The sequence below is a fragment of the Eptatretus burgeri genome, chromosome 5 (genome assembly GCF_056783735.1).
Source record: "Eptatretus burgeri isolate ZD-2024b chromosome 5, Ebu_testis_v1, whole genome shotgun sequence".
In the NCBI taxonomy this organism is placed as follows: Eukaryota; Metazoa; Chordata; class Myxini; order Myxiniformes; family Myxinidae; genus Eptatretus; species Eptatretus burgeri.
In genome coordinates, this window is record NC_140965.1 from 25,284,697 (window position 1) to 25,303,350 (window position 18,654).

An 18,654-nucleotide genomic window follows, 5' to 3' on the forward strand; every position below is an offset into this window, starting at 1 on the left:
ATAATTTTAGAAATTTCAGCCTATGTTGACCTTTTGGTCGATGTTAACCTCAAAAATAGTTGGTGGTTGAATTCAGTGACTTGGTAAGTAAATCCTCTTCAAATTACTCATCAATTGGATAAAAATTGAGGATTTTAGAAATTCGGGCTATGTTGACCTCAAAAGTGACTGCGACATCACATGGTCATATACAACATGTGGTAAAGTTTCAATTTCCTCCGTTGAACGGTTTTCGATGTATGCTCTTAAAAAAGACACGTTTGACATAAGGCGCATGACATACGACATGCGTTACCCATCGCTCAACCCTGCTTTTCACTTTCTGAGCGCAGGGTAATAATGTCATCATTGAGCCTCAGGGCACACAATGACGTGCACTTAGAAATGTTCAAAATAATTACTGAGGATTAACAGTAGAGAGAACAACATCAAAGTGATCATGCTGAAGCCTGATGTACATAGCCATCTGCATGACATTATCAGACAAATTTTCATCGACACGCATAGTGGAGTGCCTTACCCAATCCATAATCTTGCTGTTGTACACATACACTGGGGTATTCAGCAAATGTGCCAGAGTAGGAATTTCGCTTTCTGTACCCAAGTACCTGCCCTGGCCCTGTCCATACAAGAAGCTCTTACGTAGGCTTCACCACTGGACACACCAATAGAAAGTATGAATGGCTCAATATCAGACATGTGTGTGACAATTGCAGAATGCACAGCTCCGTGTTGTTGTTGCGAGCCAGTGATGATATGTGCAAATGAGCAAAATAAAGAGATACCCCTGCTTGATTGAATTTTTACAGACACCTATCTCCAAACAAAAGTGTCTCCAAGTGGCAGGTATACTTTCCACATGAGGAAGGGAATTTTATTTAATTTTATCTCTGCAAAGCCCTCAGGCACAAATAAAATAAATGAAATAGGAAAGCTTTCTACCAGGTTGGGCAGCGATAGGACCAGTAGGCAGAGCTTGAGAGAAAATCAAGACACTTAAGCTAGCAGCAAGGCAGGGGTATTTCATGCAGTAATTATTATTATTAATGTATGGAATAGTCTTTCTGGGAAAGTGGTTGCAGCAGGGACTGGAGATAGGTTTAAAATGGAGATGGATAGGTACCTAGAAGCAATGGAGATGGAGGAGTACGGAGACATATAGGCAGGAATGGAAGGGAAACCAGAATGAAATTGGGTGATCTGGAGGTGTTTTGTGCACATTATGCTGTCTAGGCATCTTGAAATATTGATTCTCTGAGTTGTGGGTGTTGTCAGACATCAACACGTTGCATGTGTTAATGCAGCTCTCACATAACTGCTCCACCTTCCTCCACCACCTCGAGAGAGTTGGAGCTTACCCAGTTTGACATTTCCATGAGAGTATATTGAGAAATTGCAGTAATCTCAGAAAACTGCAGTTTATTACATATGTATTTGAAAGATTAGTGGAAGAAGCTGTTAAAATCCAGTAAATTTTCAGGCTGAAATGATTTTGCTTTCACCCTTATGGACAAAAGTATTGCCGGGCATGATACATTGTTGCACAAATAGTCATACAGCCTTACATAATATATTATTAATATAGGAAGATTTTTGTTCACACGATATTAAAGCACAATACTTTTTACTGAAAGCTTCTCCTTACCTCTAGGGGTAGCGCCGTCTTGTCATAGGCATTTGGAACCCTCCGTTGAACCACACGGGCAAGAACTGGGCCATTCTGTAAGCTTGGCAGAGGGGACGTCGGGACCCCTTGGGGCTGAGAGTATCGTCCCGGTTCACCAGCAGCACTGACCGAGCCCCCATTCCTGCCGGCTTCACCGACCGAGCTCCCACCCTTCACGGTGTGAGAAGCTACAGTTGCAGGAGGCGGCTGTGGACCGGCCGGCTGTGTGACAAGGGGCTGCCAAGGACCAGTACAAAATAAAAAGAGAAAGTGCTGGTTAATGTTGGAAACTTTTAATTGTTACACTATATACTTGTTTACAATATCTCAAATAATGTGGATTCACATTTTTAGGAATTGAGAACCCGACTTTCAGACAATGGAAAGCAAGATACCAGCTTCCCACTTCGGACACCTCCATAGAGACAAAGCACGTGATTATCTAAATTCATATGTACAGTCATTTCTCTTCAAGTAACAGCAAGTATCATTTAAATGGAAACTCACTCTTGAAGATACTTTTAAGTTGTGTTAAAAGAAGTTAAAAGAAAGGCTGTTTTTTTTTTGCCAAATAACAATCGGCGTTTCAGCAATGAAAATGCAAACCAGACATCAAAAGCTGGTTGTCCTTCATGCTTGCAGTCATCTGGCCTGAAAAACTCAACCACACAAATGCTGCCAAAAAGAAAAATAGGACCACTGGACCTTTTTTTTTTTTTTTTTTTTTTTTTTTTTTTTTTTTTGTATACCTTGGTCGAGGCTCGTATGAGAGCTAACACACAACTCACAGCAATGAGGCATGAGACAAGAGGGGCGGGAGTGGAAGGGACAAAACATTGGGGAACAGACAGGTGAAATGTGGAAGGGAGAGGGATGGGGATGGGACGGGGAACATGGCGAGGGGAAGATGGACATTAAAGGGACTTTCAGGAAGGAAAGCAGGAGAATTGAAGGAAGTGGGCTTGGGTGGATTATCGGGGTAGAAAAGATCGAGGATTTGGATGGGGGAAGATAAGAGGTGGTGGTGAACAGCTGTTTTGAAAGCCTGGAGGGAAGAATGGGAAAGAATAGAGTGAGGAAGTTTATTCCAAAGGCGGGAAAAAAGAGGAATGAAAGAGTGAAGATGAGCAGTGATTCGTGATTTTGGTAGTTTTACCAGAAGGGGGTTGTTGGCGGACCTTGAGCGCCCTGTGGAAATGTGGTGGGGACAAATCGCAGAGAGAGCAGGGGGGAAAGGCTGGAGAGGAGTCGGTAGAAGACAGAAAGACCACCGACCAACCTGCGGTGATTGAGTGAGAGGCCCAAAGACTCAGCTTCATTGCGGGAGATGCCAATGATCTTAAAAGCCCTGGTTTCGACAGCGTGAAGTCGAGAAAGGTGGGAGGCAGGAGCACCAGCCCAGAGGGGAGAGCAGTACTCCATCAGGCTACGGACAAAAGCTTTGTAAGTGGTCAGGAGCTCAAGAGGGCCGAGGAAGGACTTTGCACGACGGAGGATTCCCAGTCGGCGACTGGCTTTTGAGGCAAGGTTGGAAATGTGACTTTCCCAGGAAAGGTCATGGCAGATAGTGAGACCCAGAAGCTTGAAAGAAAAGACTTCTTCCAGAGGATTGTTGAGAAAGTGGATGGGGGGGTTTTGTAAACGGTCCTTTCGAAGAGACATAGTGAGAGTGTGAGATTTGTCTGGATTGAAAGACATGTTCCACGTGTTGGACCAGTTTGTGATTTTATCCAGATCTGCAGTGAGCGAAGAAGCTGCTGCTTGCCGGTCTGAGGGATGACAGATGGTACGGCAGAGGGTGGAGTCATCGGCAAAGAGAAATAGAGGATTTTCCAGAGAGTCCGAGAGATCATTGATGAAAACCAGAAAAAGAACAGGGCCCAGAACGCTACCTTGAGGAACTCCAGCCTGCACAGGAAGAGGGGATGAAAGAACTCCATTTAGGGCCACACGTTGAATGCGACAGGAGAGGAAGTCTGTGAGCCATTCTATTTTGTAAATAGAATGCCATGCCACGGAAGGACATATTAAGCTGCACCTTAACATGGCGTGCATATAAAACATGGGAATTCTTCAGGCTTTGTTTTTAATTTGCCTGATCAACTTAGGAGATCAGGATAATCATTTTGGTGTGCCACATTCCACATCAGAACACTCGAGTAGAACTGCACAAAAAACACGACAGACACAGACACACACACACACACACACACACACACACACACACACACACACACACACACACACACACACACACACACACACACACACACACACACACACACACACACACACACACACACCTCATCCAGTGAGAGTAAAAAAAAATAAAGGTCTACATGGTCTTTGGAGTCTTTTGGGTCATCTGGGACTTTTGGATCCTCAGGGTATTTTGGTTTTCTATGTCATTGGGTCTTCTGGGTCATTTGGGTTCTCGGGGTATTTTGGGTCTTTTGGGTCCTCTGGGACTCTTTGGGTCTTCTGGGTCCTTGGGGTATTTTGTGTCTTTTGGGGTCCTCTGGGTCTTTTGGGTCCTCAAGGGTCTTCAAAGGTCAAAAGGGTCCATTTTCATAGAAACACTGTGTTCGGAAGGCTTTTCTTCATTTTTGACAGACAGATGGACAAAAATCGTCACATATTGAAGTGGTTTCACCTCTTTAAAATATCAACACACAATATTTAAATCATAGCTTTTACTTTGAAAAAAAAAAAAGTAGAAACAGCAGTGAACTCCCCCGTGTAGAAGTTGGCTTCCCCATATGAGAGCTATCCATGTTGTTTCAAAGCAGGGAGGTAAGGTCGTAATTAACGGAGTGAGATATTTTTGTGGGTACAGGAGGTGAAGAGGGTTAATTTCAAAATATTCATCAACTTAAATTCGTTGAAAAGAAAAGAAATAAACATTTTCCATGATTTCAAGAGCACCCAAAAGATGTGAGGAAGTTTATCAATAATTGTTCTAAGACTCTTGCAAAAGTATTGCAGTTTCCCTTCAAAATGCACAACAGATGTGTTTGAAAAGTTTGAGCACTTTACCTTCATCAATACCTTTTGGTTATTTATTAAGTGTGTTGCTATTATTACTTATCAGAGCTGTTTCAGGCTCTGCTGCCATGGACCTTCTGTCCATGGTGGATGATGAGGTGCCAGAGCCCCAACCCTGGCAGGGGTGTGGGAATTGGAATTAGTAAAGCTAGTCAGGGCAGGAAGTTGGAATTTGGCCAAGGTGCCAGTGATCTCACATTCTATTCCTCAAAAAAACCCGGTGGAACCTTAAACATCCACCAACGATCGCTGTTGACAAACGGGTCCCTCCGCTTAACTTCCATCTCACAGACGGTGCACTCAACGATGCAGCACAGTCTGCGAGTCTCCAATATGGCAAGTCTTGCAGTCAGGTCGAGAATCTAACCCGGTCTAGACTGTTCAGAGGCAAGCGCGCGACCTCTGTACTAGTGATGGGGCAAGTGGAAATCCGGATTCAAACCCACACTCATATCATAAGATTACAGAGCAGCTGTTTGGCCTGCTGAGCCACAGAGAGAAACATTCCCAAAGAGGCTTATGCGTCCACTGATGAGTGGTGGATACAAGTTAATAAATTTCAATCGTTGCAAAACCAAAGGCCTTGTGTTGCATCGAATGGCTGCTAAAAGCATTTCCTTCATGGAAATACAGACAGTGGTGTACATTATGCAGGGTTACCATCTACAAGGTCAAGGACAACTCCCTATTTCCCTGAACTTTCCAAGATTTCTTAACCAAACATTCCTCCAACAGCATTTTACAGCTGTTAATAAAATGTTCAATTCTCAAACATTATTTCACTTCATCATATCCTCCAGACTTCCACTTCCCTTTTTCTGTTCCATGAACACTTTCCTTTCCATATAATCATATTGTCAGCACTGCAAAATGTATATTTTTGTGATCTTTCACATATCTGCTTTTTAAAACTTTACTTGTTTTATTTCTTAACATCTTTCTATTCATATTTCTGCCACTGCTTCTTTCTATATTTGCCAATAAGAGCTTTTGTGGTTTTAGCACCTTTGCATGCAAGTCCTTTGGCTTTTCAGTGTGTGTGTGTGTGTGTGTGTGTGTGTGTGTGTGTGTGTGTGTGTGTGTGTGTGTGTGTGTGTGTGTGTGTGTGTGTGTGTGTGTGTGTGTGTGTGTGTGTGTGTGTGACGCTTTATTCAAGAGGGTCCTTGCTGTTGTATAATAAAAATGTTACCATTAGAAACATAATCGAATTACTTGGAACAAAACTTTGTGTCCATTTAAATCACACAAAAAAATTGTTTTAAAAACCAATTTTTGTGTGATGGGAGACGAAGAAGCAGGACATGGAGCTTTAATGTCGCGGCTCCGATGATACGACAGCAGAAACCTTCTATAATAAAGTGACAGACACGGAAGGAGCACACAAACAACAACCTGCCACAGCCACAGCTACAACAGCAGCAGCAACTATGCCCACACACAACAAAACATATTACGGAAGACTGCACGGCCCTGACTTCATGAAGGTCAGAGCACATGTTGGATGTGAGGAATCTCTGTCACTCCCAGGAGATCGATCGGTTATCAGGGTCCCACAGGCCTGATCGAGCAGAACTGACAAGGGCTAATTAACAACCACAACACCGTGTTGTAAAAGGTCCTTTTTTTCGTGTTTTACATCCTCATTGAGACTCGCATAGATATGGGATAGGTTTGTGACGTGTAACGTGTGGTCTCCGTATTAAGCCCTTCAGGGTCGTGACGGGTAGGCACGGCTAGTTTACAGGAATTAAGATAACATCAACAGACAATGGGTATCTACTAAATGTGTGAGTGTGTGCGCACGCGCTCTCCAAAACTCCAAAACCATGTAACCTAGTAGCCTGAAACTTTGCATGCATACTAAGGGAACTCCAAGGGAGTGCACGAGTGAAAATTGGGTGTTTGGGTTCATTGAAACACCCCTTTTGAAGATAATGAATGGCATTATTTCATTATCCTTCAGCAAGGTGTCATCCTTGGTCAACCCTCTGTCAGCTTGCTGGGGTCTTAATTTGCCATTTTGTTCGGCCTACTCAAACATGGCTTGATTTGGAAACACAATCTACTCTCATGGACTAATTAAAGTATATAATCAAAATATTATATCTGATTTGAGAATCGGATCTCGTGGACTAAATAAGTGTTGAAATCTCAAGGGAAATCTGAAAATTTAACAAATTAGCGATTTTTATTAACAAGTGCCTATATTTAAGCAAAGCATAAAGCTTAATGTTTTATGCTGTTCAGACGATTATATTTGGTGAAGAAAAGATTAAGGAATATGCAGAAAGTGGAACTTCATTGAGCGCAACGCCATGCTCTCTAACCTGCTTTTGCAATCCATGTTGATACAGTCCACAGGGGGTCTTTTTTCAGCAATTACGTTCGCAGTTTGATTTTTACTGTTTTGTGCAATCTGATTTCAAGACAAAATATAAATATAAATATACTAATAGTTGCTGCAATATATTAAGTCGACAGGTGCTAAAAACAAAGAGGTACGAAGACAGCACACACAGATGTGGTTCAAATGGGTACAAATAACTATCTGTGGGGTGTGTGCATGCCTGCACGCAAGGAGGTTGGAGCGACGCATATGTGGGTGAGTGTATACATGCAGGCAGGCATTTGCCAGATAGATTGCATGGGTTTTAATTATTAAATGCTCCCGCCCGATTTTATGTTGAACATGGTGGTTAAAAATAAAATGTTGCTGTTTGGACGCACTTTATCGCTCCGGTAATGCTGTGGTATGCAGCTAACCCTCCCTTCATGCTTCCTTCCCTTGCTCTTATGCTACCTTCCCCTCCCTCCCTTCACGCTGCCTTCCATTCCCCTTATGCTGCTTTCCCTCTCCCTCCCCTCACGCTGCCTTCCATTCTCCTTATGCTACGCCACCCTAACGCTGCCTCCGCCAACCTCATGCTGCCTCCACCAACCTCACGTTGCCTTGTCTTCCCTCCCCTCACACTATTCTCTTCCACCACCATACTACTCTGCGGAGTTTGAGGAGAGGAAGGGGTGTCAAAAAATATGCGAATTGGACAAATGAAAGCTTTTTTTTCAAAGTCGGAACTGCTGCTCGGATCAATTCCGCAATCCGTCTCAAGAAAATGTTGCTGTTCGGGTGCGTTTTATCGCCCCGGAATGCTGCCTCCCCTTCCCTCACCCTCACGCTGCCTCCCCCCTCCCTCACCCTCACGCTGCCTCACCACTCCCTCACCCTCACGCTTCCTCCCCCTCCCTCACCCTCACGCTGCCTCCCCCCTCCCTCACCCTCACGCTGCCTCCCCCTCCCTCACCCTCACGCTGCCTCCCCTCCCTCACCCTCACGCTGCCTGCCCCTCCCTCACCCTCACGCTGCCTACCCCTCCCTCACCCTCACGCTGCCTCCCACTTCCCTCACCCTCACGCTGCCTCCCACTTCCCTCACCCTCACGCTGCCTCCCACTTCCCTCACCCTCACGCTGCCTCCCACTTCCCTCACCCTCACGCTGCCTCCCACTTCCCTCACGCGGCCTCCCACTTCCCTCACCCTCACGCTGCCACCCCCTTCCCCCACCCTCACGCTGCCTCCCCCTTCCCTCACCCTCACGCTGCCCGCCCCTACCCTCACCCTCACGCTGCCTCCCACTTCCCTCACCGTCACGCTGCCTCCCCCTCCCTCACCCTCACGCTGCCTCACCACTCCCTCACCCTCACGCTTCCTCCCCTCCCTCACCCTCACGCTGCCTCCCCCTCCCTCACCCTCACGCTGCCTCCCCTCCCTCACCCTCACGCTGCCTGCCCCCTCCCTCACCCTCACGCTGCCTCACCACTCCCTCATCCTCACGCTTCCTCCCCCTCCCTCACCCTCACGCTGCCTCCCCTCCCTCACCCTCACGCTGCCTCCCCTCCCTCACCCTCACGCTGCCTGCCCCCTCCCTCACCCTCACGCTGCCTACCCCCTCCCTCACCCTCACGCTGCCTCCCACTTCCCTCCCCCTCACGCTGCCTCCCACTCCCCTCACCCCCACGCCGCCCCCCACTTCCCTCACCCTCAGGCTGCCACCCACTTCCCTCACCCTCCCGCTGCCTCCCACTTCCCTCACCCTCACGCTGCCTCCCACTTCCCTCACCCTCACGCTGCCTCCCACTTCCCTCACCCTCACGCTGCCTCCCACTTCCCTCACCCTCACGCTGCCTCCCACTTCCCTTCTTCTCACGCTGCCTCCCACTTCCCTCACCCTCACGCTGCCTCCCACTTCCCTCACCCTCACGCTGCCTCCCACTTCCCTCACCCTCACGCTGCCTCCCCCTTCCCTCACCCTCATACTGCCTCCCCCTTCCCTCACCCTCACGCTGCCTCCCCTTCCCTCACCCTCACGCTGCCTCCCCTTCCCTCCCCCTCACGCGGCCTCCTTCCCTACCCTCACGCGGCCTTCCCCTTCCCTCCCCTCACGCGGCCTCCCCTTCCCTCACACTCACGCTGCCTCCCCTTCCCTCACCCTCACGCTTCCTCCCACTTCCCTGACCCTCAGGCTGCCTCCCACTTCCCCCACCCTCACGCTGCCTCCCACTTCCCTCTCCCTCACGCTGCCTCCCACTTCCCTCACCCTCACGCGGCCTCCCCTTCCCTCACCCTCACGCGGCCTCCCCTTCCCTCACCCTCGCGCGGCCTCCCCTTCCCTCACCCTCGCGCGGCCTCCCCTTCCCTCACCCTCACGCGGCCTCCCCTTCCCTACCCTCACGCGGCCTCCCCTTCCCTACCCTCACGCGGCCTCCCCTTCCCTCCCCTCACGCGGCCTCCCCTTCCCTCACACTCACGCTGCCTCCCCCTTCCCTCACACTCACGCTGCCTCCCCTTCCCTCACACTCACGCTTCCTCCCCTTCCCTCACTCTCACGCTGCCTCCCCCTTGCCTCACCCTCACGCTGCTTCCCCTTGCCTCACCCTCACGCTGCTTCCCCCTTCCCTCACCCTCACGCTGCTTCCCCCTTCCCTCACCCTCACGCTGCCTCCCCTTCCCTCACCCTGCCTCCCCTTCCCTCACCCTGCCTCCCCTTCCCTCACCCTGCCTCCCCTTCCCTCACCCTGCCTCCCCTTCCCTCACCCTGCCTCCCCCTTCCCTCACACTCACGCTGCCTCCCCCTTCTCTCACCCTCACGCTGCCTCCCCCTTCTCTCACCCTCACGCTGCCTCCCCTTCCCTCACCCTGCCTCCCCTTCCCTCACCCTGCCTCCCCCTTCCCTCATCCTCACCTCACCCTCACACTGCCTCCCCCTTCCCTCACCCTACCTCCCCCTCCCCACACCCTCACGCTTCCTCCCCTATCCCTCACGCTACCTCGCCCCAAACCCCACCACCATATAACTCTCTCGAGGTCAAGGAGAGGAGGAGGTGTCAAAGAATGTGTGAATTGGACAAATGAAAGCTGTTTTTTTTGCAGTCGGAACTGCTGCTCAGATAAATTCCGAAATTTGTCTCAGGTTAAGAGATTCTGGAGCTTGTTATGTGTGGAAATTAAATAAATGCACGAACAACAGCGCAGCTTTTTCGATGAATGAAAGAAAACTCCCTTCCCTACCTTCATGCTTACCTCCTCCAAAAGCCCCTCCACCCACAACGGACGCCTCTGGGCGGTGCCCAGGCGTTGTTTCGTATGACCCGTTTGAACGTGGTGTTTTAACGTATCCAATTTTGTTCAATCCTGCACCAACGCTCGCATAAGGGGACCATTCCCCCCTGCTCCCCCCCCCACCACCACTTTCCCTCAAGTCCCCCTATCAAATGCATGTTCATAACATCCCCTTCCCCTCCTCACTACTCCCCCCCCCCTCCTTTGCTACTCCTTCTTCGCTCCCCCACCCCATCCTAATATTCCCGTTCGCGAAGCGACAGGTTATATTTGCAAGTAAGCAATATTTTAGGATTTGAATGTTGGATCCCAGCATCATGAGCCATTGGTACAGATGGGAACTCCATATAGGCTGACCCATACACACTGTAGTTTCATATAAACCAATTTTTGTCCTGTTTATGAAGTCATGATGGCCAAAATAATGCTCTACAAGACTAGTGAGATAAACTTGTGAAAATACATGTGATCAGTGCACACAAAACCTTTTGGGTTTATCCGTACCTGGTTTATTCGTACTTGCGAGAGTGGACGAGCACATCGCTCCACATAAGGGACCGGAATCATGCCAGATTGCCCATCAGAACCCCTTGCCATCCACCACTGCTCCTCTGGTTTGTCCAGCACGACGAGAATATCACCCTTCTTGAAAGGCAAATCCTCTGCGTCTTTGCCTTTGAAATCAAAAAGTGCACGAACACATTCACACCCCTCTTCACCCAAAGGAGCAGGGACCATTCGTGGAGTTCCTGAGCTGGCAGAAGGTGGAGGTGGTGGTGGAGGAGGTGGTGAGGAAGCTGTCAAGACAGTTACAGGATCGCATAGGGTAGTGGTGTCGAGATAGTGCAACTTGTAGAAGTCTAAAAGAGCAGGAAGGCACTCAAACTCCTGGTCTCCAATGCGGAAGCGTCCCGGCAAACTGTTGATGATGTAATGTGAGACCTGAGGAGTCACAAAAGAGCATGTTTTGAGCATGTGATGGTTTTACATGAGTGTTTCCGAATACAAATAAATGCCTTAAGAGCTGAGGCAATCTAAAAGGTGGCATGAAAGTCACTTTACCCTTCCCCGGTGAAGCATTAGTTCTTAAACTCTTTTAATAAGAGTTTTATTGCACAGTACTTAGAATAATTAATCATTGTACATCTGTATGATGGAGCGCACACCAATACAATGATCAATTAATTTGACCGAGGCCGAGCAAAGCGAGGTCTAAACCGTTAATTCGCGACACATAAAACATCCTCCAACCCATGCCCACAAAAGCAAACTTTTTGCAACACTCGTCGCATTTTGCATCCAACCATCATGTAACTTTGTTAAAAAAAATTAAAATAAAATAGAATTAATAATTTTTAAAAAAAAAACTCTCCAGAGGTAGGCACTCTGATGTTGAGAGTTTTGTGCCAATGGCTCAAGCGGTTGTGGAGGAAACAAATTTAAAAGCCAATAAAGGTGGGGAAATGAGGTTGGAGGAAAAACAAAAGTGAGGGTCTCGGTCGACGTTCTACAACATCGTCAAACATTGTTGTGGACGCCTATCACTAGTTATTGTAAGTACTGCACAATAAAACCTGTATCTTAAAAGAGTTTAAGAACGAATGCTTCACTCAGGAGGGGTAAAAGCAACTTTCAGGCGGCCATGCTGTACGAGGAGACCAAAGAAGCGAGAAATGATTTTGGGTGAATAATTACACCTAACGTGAAATCCAGGTGCGAGATCGAGGGGAAACTATAACCCAACATTAGGGAACAAAGCTAACACCTAGGTGGGAGGGGTTTGGGGAGGGAGAGGGGGGGTGCGTTCAGCAGGTGAAGTTCTTGAACACCAACAAACAGCAGACTTTTATAACACGGTATCAACCATTTTTTTGATCCATTCAATTGTTCATCGATGCCATGAAGACCGTAGCACAAAATGCAATTGATGAAGGAGACGATTCGACATGTTTATAATCTTAGGAACCATCACCAGAGTTGGAAGAAGTCAACAGATCAGGTGCAGACCGTTCAAATGTATTTGAATAAAGAGTACGAACACACCAACATACCAGGGCTGGCAGGATGGCCTCGACCCGAGGAGGTATGCACACTCACTTCTATGCTGGCTCGCCTGGGTTCGAATCCTAACCCAGCTATAAACTGTCACCCCAGTGTTTCACAGGGAGGGGCGATTCATCAATGTGTGTACCATCCCGCAGATGGACGTTAAAGGAGTGCCCGTTTGCTGGCATTAGTTGGTAAACGTTAAAGATCCCAAGTTGTCTTTCGCAAAGGGTAGGTGAGCTATCGCCAGCACCCTGAACAATTTACAAATTCCTGTCCTGACTACTGTTGGGAGAGGGATGGCAAACTCCCCAACCAAGCAACCAACGCTCTGCATAAGAGTATCAGAGTATCAGTCACTGAACAAGCCTGGTATTGCCTTAAAGGTTAAAGGTGGCTAGCTGAAGATCTTCGGGTCTTGAGTCCCAAGCCCCTGTCTTCTCGTTGAATGAACACGTGGTGGGTTGACTCAGCCCGTCATCCTTCCGAGGGCGGCAAGATGAGTACCAGCTTCTTGGTCACAGGGGGGGGGGGGCACTGCATCAGAGGCACAACCGCCGCTCCCCCAGAAAACGACGCAGCCAAGCAGCCACCGACTGCACACGAATAAATAAGTCACTGAACCTATTATAATAACCTCCACCTCCACACTACTCCTTTGTACACCTACAGTAAGCCCGACCCAGAACCTCCTTCCTCCCTCACCTGTTGTTTTCTCAGCCAGGTAGCTCCCACCCCAATTCACAACCAAGAAACAAACGGCGTGGACCGTGAGAACAATAAACAGCAACGACGGGAAAGTGTCCGTAAAACGGTCAAACACATCATCCCGAACCGGTAAACCTTGCGCGTAGTCCACTACTCCTCGGGCACGCGGACTTTGCTCGCACCAGCTCCATGGCGACTCACCTTTCCATTCTCACTCACAGACAGCACGTAGTCTCCGATACAGGTGGACGAGTCTCGGACGAGGAAGGTTCCGGCCGGACGTCCGAGCAAGCGTCTCGCAGCCTCCTGCCGGCCCAGAGCCCCCAGGTACCAAGTTGGGTGGTCAACCCCTCCACCAAACCGCCCTGCCATCACGTGCAATCTGCCACCACGATTCAGGAGCAGAAAGTATCCCGGAGAACGTCCGCTTGCGGCGTTCCTACGTCCTCCAATGCTGGCTCGGTCGGTTCACCCCCTTCCGAAAGACTCTGCCGTCGTTTCGCTTGACGGTGCAAATCGCTGCAGCTGCTGCTGCCTCGAGTTTTGGTACTTTCACACAACAACAAATTGTTACTGTACTTACACCACGTGCGCACCGTCAACGAGGTCGGTAGAGAACGCCGCTGCCCAACGCCGTACACCCTACGCTCGTACTTGTGGCCGCTGTTGGTGCGGTCTCACCATGTGGGCCGTTAGGTACGAGCTCGCTAGTTCCCCGAAGGCGAGTTCGGCCTGCGGTGGCGAGTGACCCGCCGTCTCGTCTATCCACGCACTTTGCCAGCAGGCCCCGCGGCGCTAGGCGAGGATCAGTGCCTCGCTTGCTTATAACACTGGGGGAAGTGTGCGTGGCACAAACGAACGGCTTTCTGCCGTCGTCTCCCGGCTCGCTGGGAAATCTACGCGCGGGGGGAGGGGGGAATAAAAGTCTGGGCCTGTAGGCCCAAATGATGGCGGCGGATGAATCTGCGGCAAGAGGGGGCGCTGCGACCGCAGCTGCTGATTGGTTCGTGGGTCGGTTGCTTGGTCGGCTCGGTCACTCACTTGGTCCGGTCGATCACCCGCGGTGTGTTCCGTGAACAAGCCGCTTGGTATCGCTTTTGCAAGCGGCTTGCTTGCTTCAAAGCGCTCAAGCAAACACCCCTAACGGAACGGAGTGCTTGGCATCGCTTAACAGCACTGCGGTCTCCATGGAAACAATGCTGCCGCGGTATTGGAACAAATACTGTCCGGTGCGTCGTTTTCAGTTTTTACTCCATCTTCTTGTGACGACTTAGCCAAACGGATTTAATGACGTAATCAGGGGCGACAGAGTACGAGGACGACTTAAAGAAAGATTATGTAAATGTGCAGTGAGAAGGAGGAGCCCCCTGCCAACCTTATATACATATATATATACACCCCGCCGCTACGCATTTTATGGAAGGGTTTTGCACGTTTGTCGATCTTACTTCCACTTTTCATCACAATTTATATTTAACAATTTAAGTATGAAATTCACGATTCGATAATACGAGCAGAGGACCCACTCTCCGGGCGGGGAGCGTTTGTGCATGACTTGCTGAAAAAAATAGTAGAGTCTGTTTATTGCAAGAAAACTCGATGTTTAAAGGTGTCTAAGGGTCGAAGAGGTCAAAGGGGCTATTAGGGGGTCCATACGGTTTTAAAAGTCTAAACGTTATGTTCCAATAGTAGTTATGGTTCCAGGAGTTAAAGGGTCAGATGAATCTTAAGGGGTACCAGGGTCTATGGGATGTAAGAGATCTAAAGTGATCCAAGGGGTCCAGAGGGTCAAACAGGTTTAAAAGGTATATATATATATATATATATATATATATATATATATATATATATATATATATATATATATATATATATATATGCAGAGGCTTGTACATGGGCCAGATCAGCATGTCCCATAAAAAAATTCTTTCTCCCAGCTCGTTCCTCTATCATGTAGGAGTGAGTTTGAATGCACTAATCTAAACACTGCATCACACAAAGTGATTTATCTAACCAAGTGGACAGTTTGGCTGATACAAAGCTCTCTTCAAAGTAATTCTGACATTCCAGCACTCCATATGCAATGCCACTGTCTGCGTGAGTGTCCTTTCACACAGTAACCACAATTCTTATTTAATTTAACTTGCTTTTAACACAGCATATACCTTTGCAACATTTCCAATCATGTGGTATATTTCATTGATCCATAACAGGGCACAGATATGAACTCCTCACACCCTTTGGAACAACTCTCCTCAAGCCGGAGCATCATCGTGAAATGTTTCCTCCTATCCATCCATCCATCCATCCATCCATCGGGACCATACTCTGTACCAGTGGTTCGTAACCTTTTTACCACCATACCCCTCTAGTAGTTGGTCCTTGCCTCCTCCAGGAGTTGGTCCTTGCCTCCACCCCCCCCCCCACTCACCCTCACATCTTCAACCAAATGATTTAAAAAACCCTTCTGAATTAAAAGGAAAAACTGAAAAAATGTGTGTTTTTATTATTTTTATTGAACAAAGAATTCTGGAAAAGCAATACTCATATACACAGCATACTTAATGAGATGGCATTTGATGAGATGCTTGACATTGCTTCTTTGCTACCAGACCTTGAATGCGTGCATGGTCGAATGCCAGAGAGGGCACAACGCAAGTCCCCTTCAACGTTCAGCTTGTTTCTGTACTTGGTCTTTACAGCAACGAGCGTGGAAAATTCAGCTTCACAAAGATACGTTGATCCAAACATTGTCAGAATCCGAAGAGCTTGATGTGAGATCAAAGGGTAAGCAGGAAGGTACGTGACCCAGAACGTCTCTAGATCCAGTTTTTTTGAAGTCTTCTTCAGCCGAGGAGTTGAACTTTAACTCAAGAAACTCCTCTTGCACTTCGTCTGAAATATCAGCAACTTCACATTGAAATGGGTTCCTAATGAATTTCCAGGCTTCGCGCTTCTCATCGATATCCGGAAAGTATCTGATGATTTCTGCTTTCAATTCGGTCAGATGAGTAATTATTTGTTTCTTTAACTCAGAATCAAGGTAACTGTGAATGAGAGCAGAATCCAAGTTAGCAAAACTGGCTGTGTTTCCATCACGAATTCGACATTTTCAGAGGTTGAGTTTGGCCATGAAGGCTCGCATGATGTCATGGTGCATGATTATGTTGATGTTTTCCCTTGGAGTTTGAGGTTGATGGCATTCAGCGCTTCAAAGATGTCCACCAGGTAAGCTGGAGATAGCAAAATTCCTTCAGACTGAAACTTGTTATTGAGATCTGCTTTCTGCTGCGAATCTAGAAATGTTGCTACTTCTTGTCGTAGTTCATAAAGCCGTCCAAGCATGTTTCCCTTCGAAATCCATCGTACGTTTGTGTGGAAAAGCAAGGCTTGATGTTCAGAATCCATATCTACACACAGCTGATTGAAGAGACGACTGTTTAAGGCTCCAGCTTTGATGAAGTTGCCTACCTTGATAGCCAGGTTCACGACATCCCTCATTTCAGCAGGTAGAGTTCTGGATGCTAAGGCTTCACGATGAAGGATGCAGTGCGTACCTATAGCAGATGGACTTTTTTCTTTCACTCTTGTTATGAAACCAGATTGCAAACCAAGCATGGCTGGAGCTTCATCAGTACACACCCCTTCCAGCAAGTCCCACGAAAGTTTATTTTCCTGGAAGAAGTTTGATACCACTTGAAAAATATCTGTTGCTGTTGTATAACTTTCCATGGGATGGCAGAAGAGCATTTCCTCTTTTACTCTATTGTCTGACATGAAACGAGCATACATCAGTAGCTGAGAACACTGAGCAACATCAGTCGTTTCGTCCAACTGGATGGCAAATACAGGAGAAGCTCTTACTTGGTGGAGAACTTGATCTTTGATGTCTTGAGATATTTAATCGATCATTCCCTTGACGGTATCGTTTGATATAGAGATTTGAGAAAGCTTGTTTGCACTATCCTTCCCCAGAACGAGCTCTGCTGCACGCAGTACACTTGGTTTTATGAAAGTCTCTCCGATGTTATGGCTCTTTTGCTCTTTGCAATCAACATGGCGATCTCCTCGGAAGCCTCAATAACCTTTGAAGTCCGTTGCCGAAATGCTCCACTGCTGTCCATCTTAGCTTGCTTCAAGGACTGCCTTTTTGTTTCAAAGAATGCCTTGGGTTTTGGCAGCTAGAGCAGGATGCATTGTCTTCAAGTGGCTTCCCAAGCGTGTGGGCCACATGCCTTCATTGCTCAGAGTCTTGTAGTATATTACGCACTGGGGTACCTGTGTGTCACCCTTTTGGCGGGAAACAAATCCAAATCGAATAGATTCGTCAAGATACTTCCGCTTTTTTGCACTCATTGCGAATGATTTAGTTTGAAATGGGTACTGCAAATCTGTGAAAAAAAATTTTAAGATTAAAATTTAAATTTAAATTTCAATATTAAATTTAAATAAATGTTAAATTTTAAAATAAATTTTAATACAGAAAATGGTAGGCCTTGTAGCGAATAGAAAACGAAAATTATTAAAGGCAATACTTTTGTTTTTTCATCATAATATTATGCAAACACTTATAAAGAGAAATCCAAAAATAATTACAGAAATTCCTACTTTTTTCTCTGAGCTCGCACCCCCACTGGAAATTACTCACGCCCCCAGGTTAAGAGCCAATGTTCTCCACGATTCTGTGCTTCCAACTTCGTGGCAACAGTTTGGGGAAGGCCCTTTACTGTTTCAGCATGACAATGTCTCTTTGCACAAAGTGAGGTCCATACAGAAATGGTTTGTTGAGATCAGTGTGGAAGAACTTTACTGGTCTGCACAGAGCTCTGACCTTAACCCCATCGAACACCTTTGGGATGAATTGGAACGCCGACTGTGAGCCAGACCGAATCGCCCAACATCATTGCCCGATCTCACAAATTATCTTGTGGCTGAATGGAAGCGAATGCCCACAGCAATGTTCCAACATCTAGTGGAAAGCCTTGCCAGAAGAGCAGAGGATGTGAGAGCAGTAAAGAGGGGGACCAACTCCATATTTATGCCCATGATTTTGGAATGAGATGTTGGACGAGCAGGTGTCCACATATTTTTGGCCATGTAGTGTGTATGTGTTATTTATTAATATATATATATATATATATATATATATATATATATATATATATATATATATATGTATACATATATTTGTATAGATTGTCAAGGGTATTATGAGAGCAAACACATAACGCACAGCAAAGGGGGGGGGGCATGAGACAAGAGGGGCAGGAGAGGGAAGGACAAAACAGTGGGGAACAGAGACAGTTGGAGACCTGTGGCAGGGAGACGGATGGGGCGGGGAACACGGGGTATACAAGATGGACACGACAGTGACTTTCAGGAAGGAAAGCAGGGAATTTGAAGGAGGTGAGTTTGGGGTGTATTAACGGGAGTAGAAAAGATTGAGGTTTTTGATGGGGAAAGATAATAGGTGGTGGTGAACAGCTGTTTTGAAGGCCTGGAGAGAAGAAAGGGATTGAAGAGAGTGTGGGAGTGTATTCCAAAGGTGGGGGGAAAAAAAGAATGAAAGAGA

General features: G+C 47.3%; 1 protein-coding gene across 3 annotated transcripts in view; it reads right to left on the reverse strand.

Annotated features, from left to right (window-relative positions):
* Positions 1-13,550, reverse strand: part of LOC147026097 (crk-like protein) — a 43,711-nt gene extending 30,161 nt beyond the window's left edge. For all 3 annotated transcript variants that reach the window (XR_015058115.1, XM_085881153.1, XM_085881152.1), the window contains exons 1-3: positions 13,284-13,550; positions 10,833-11,270; positions 1,646-1,903 (exon numbers count right to left, since the gene is read on the reverse strand). Coding sequence is in view for 2 of the 3 variants with exons in the window: in XM_085881153.1 (XP_085737279.1) it covers positions 1,646-1,903; positions 10,833-11,270; positions 13,284-13,454 (867 nt within the window). In the remaining variant the exon portion in view is untranslated. The remainder of the gene's footprint in view (positions 1-1,645; positions 1,904-10,832; positions 11,271-13,283) is intronic.
* Positions 13,551-18,654: the final 5,104 nt, after the last annotated feature.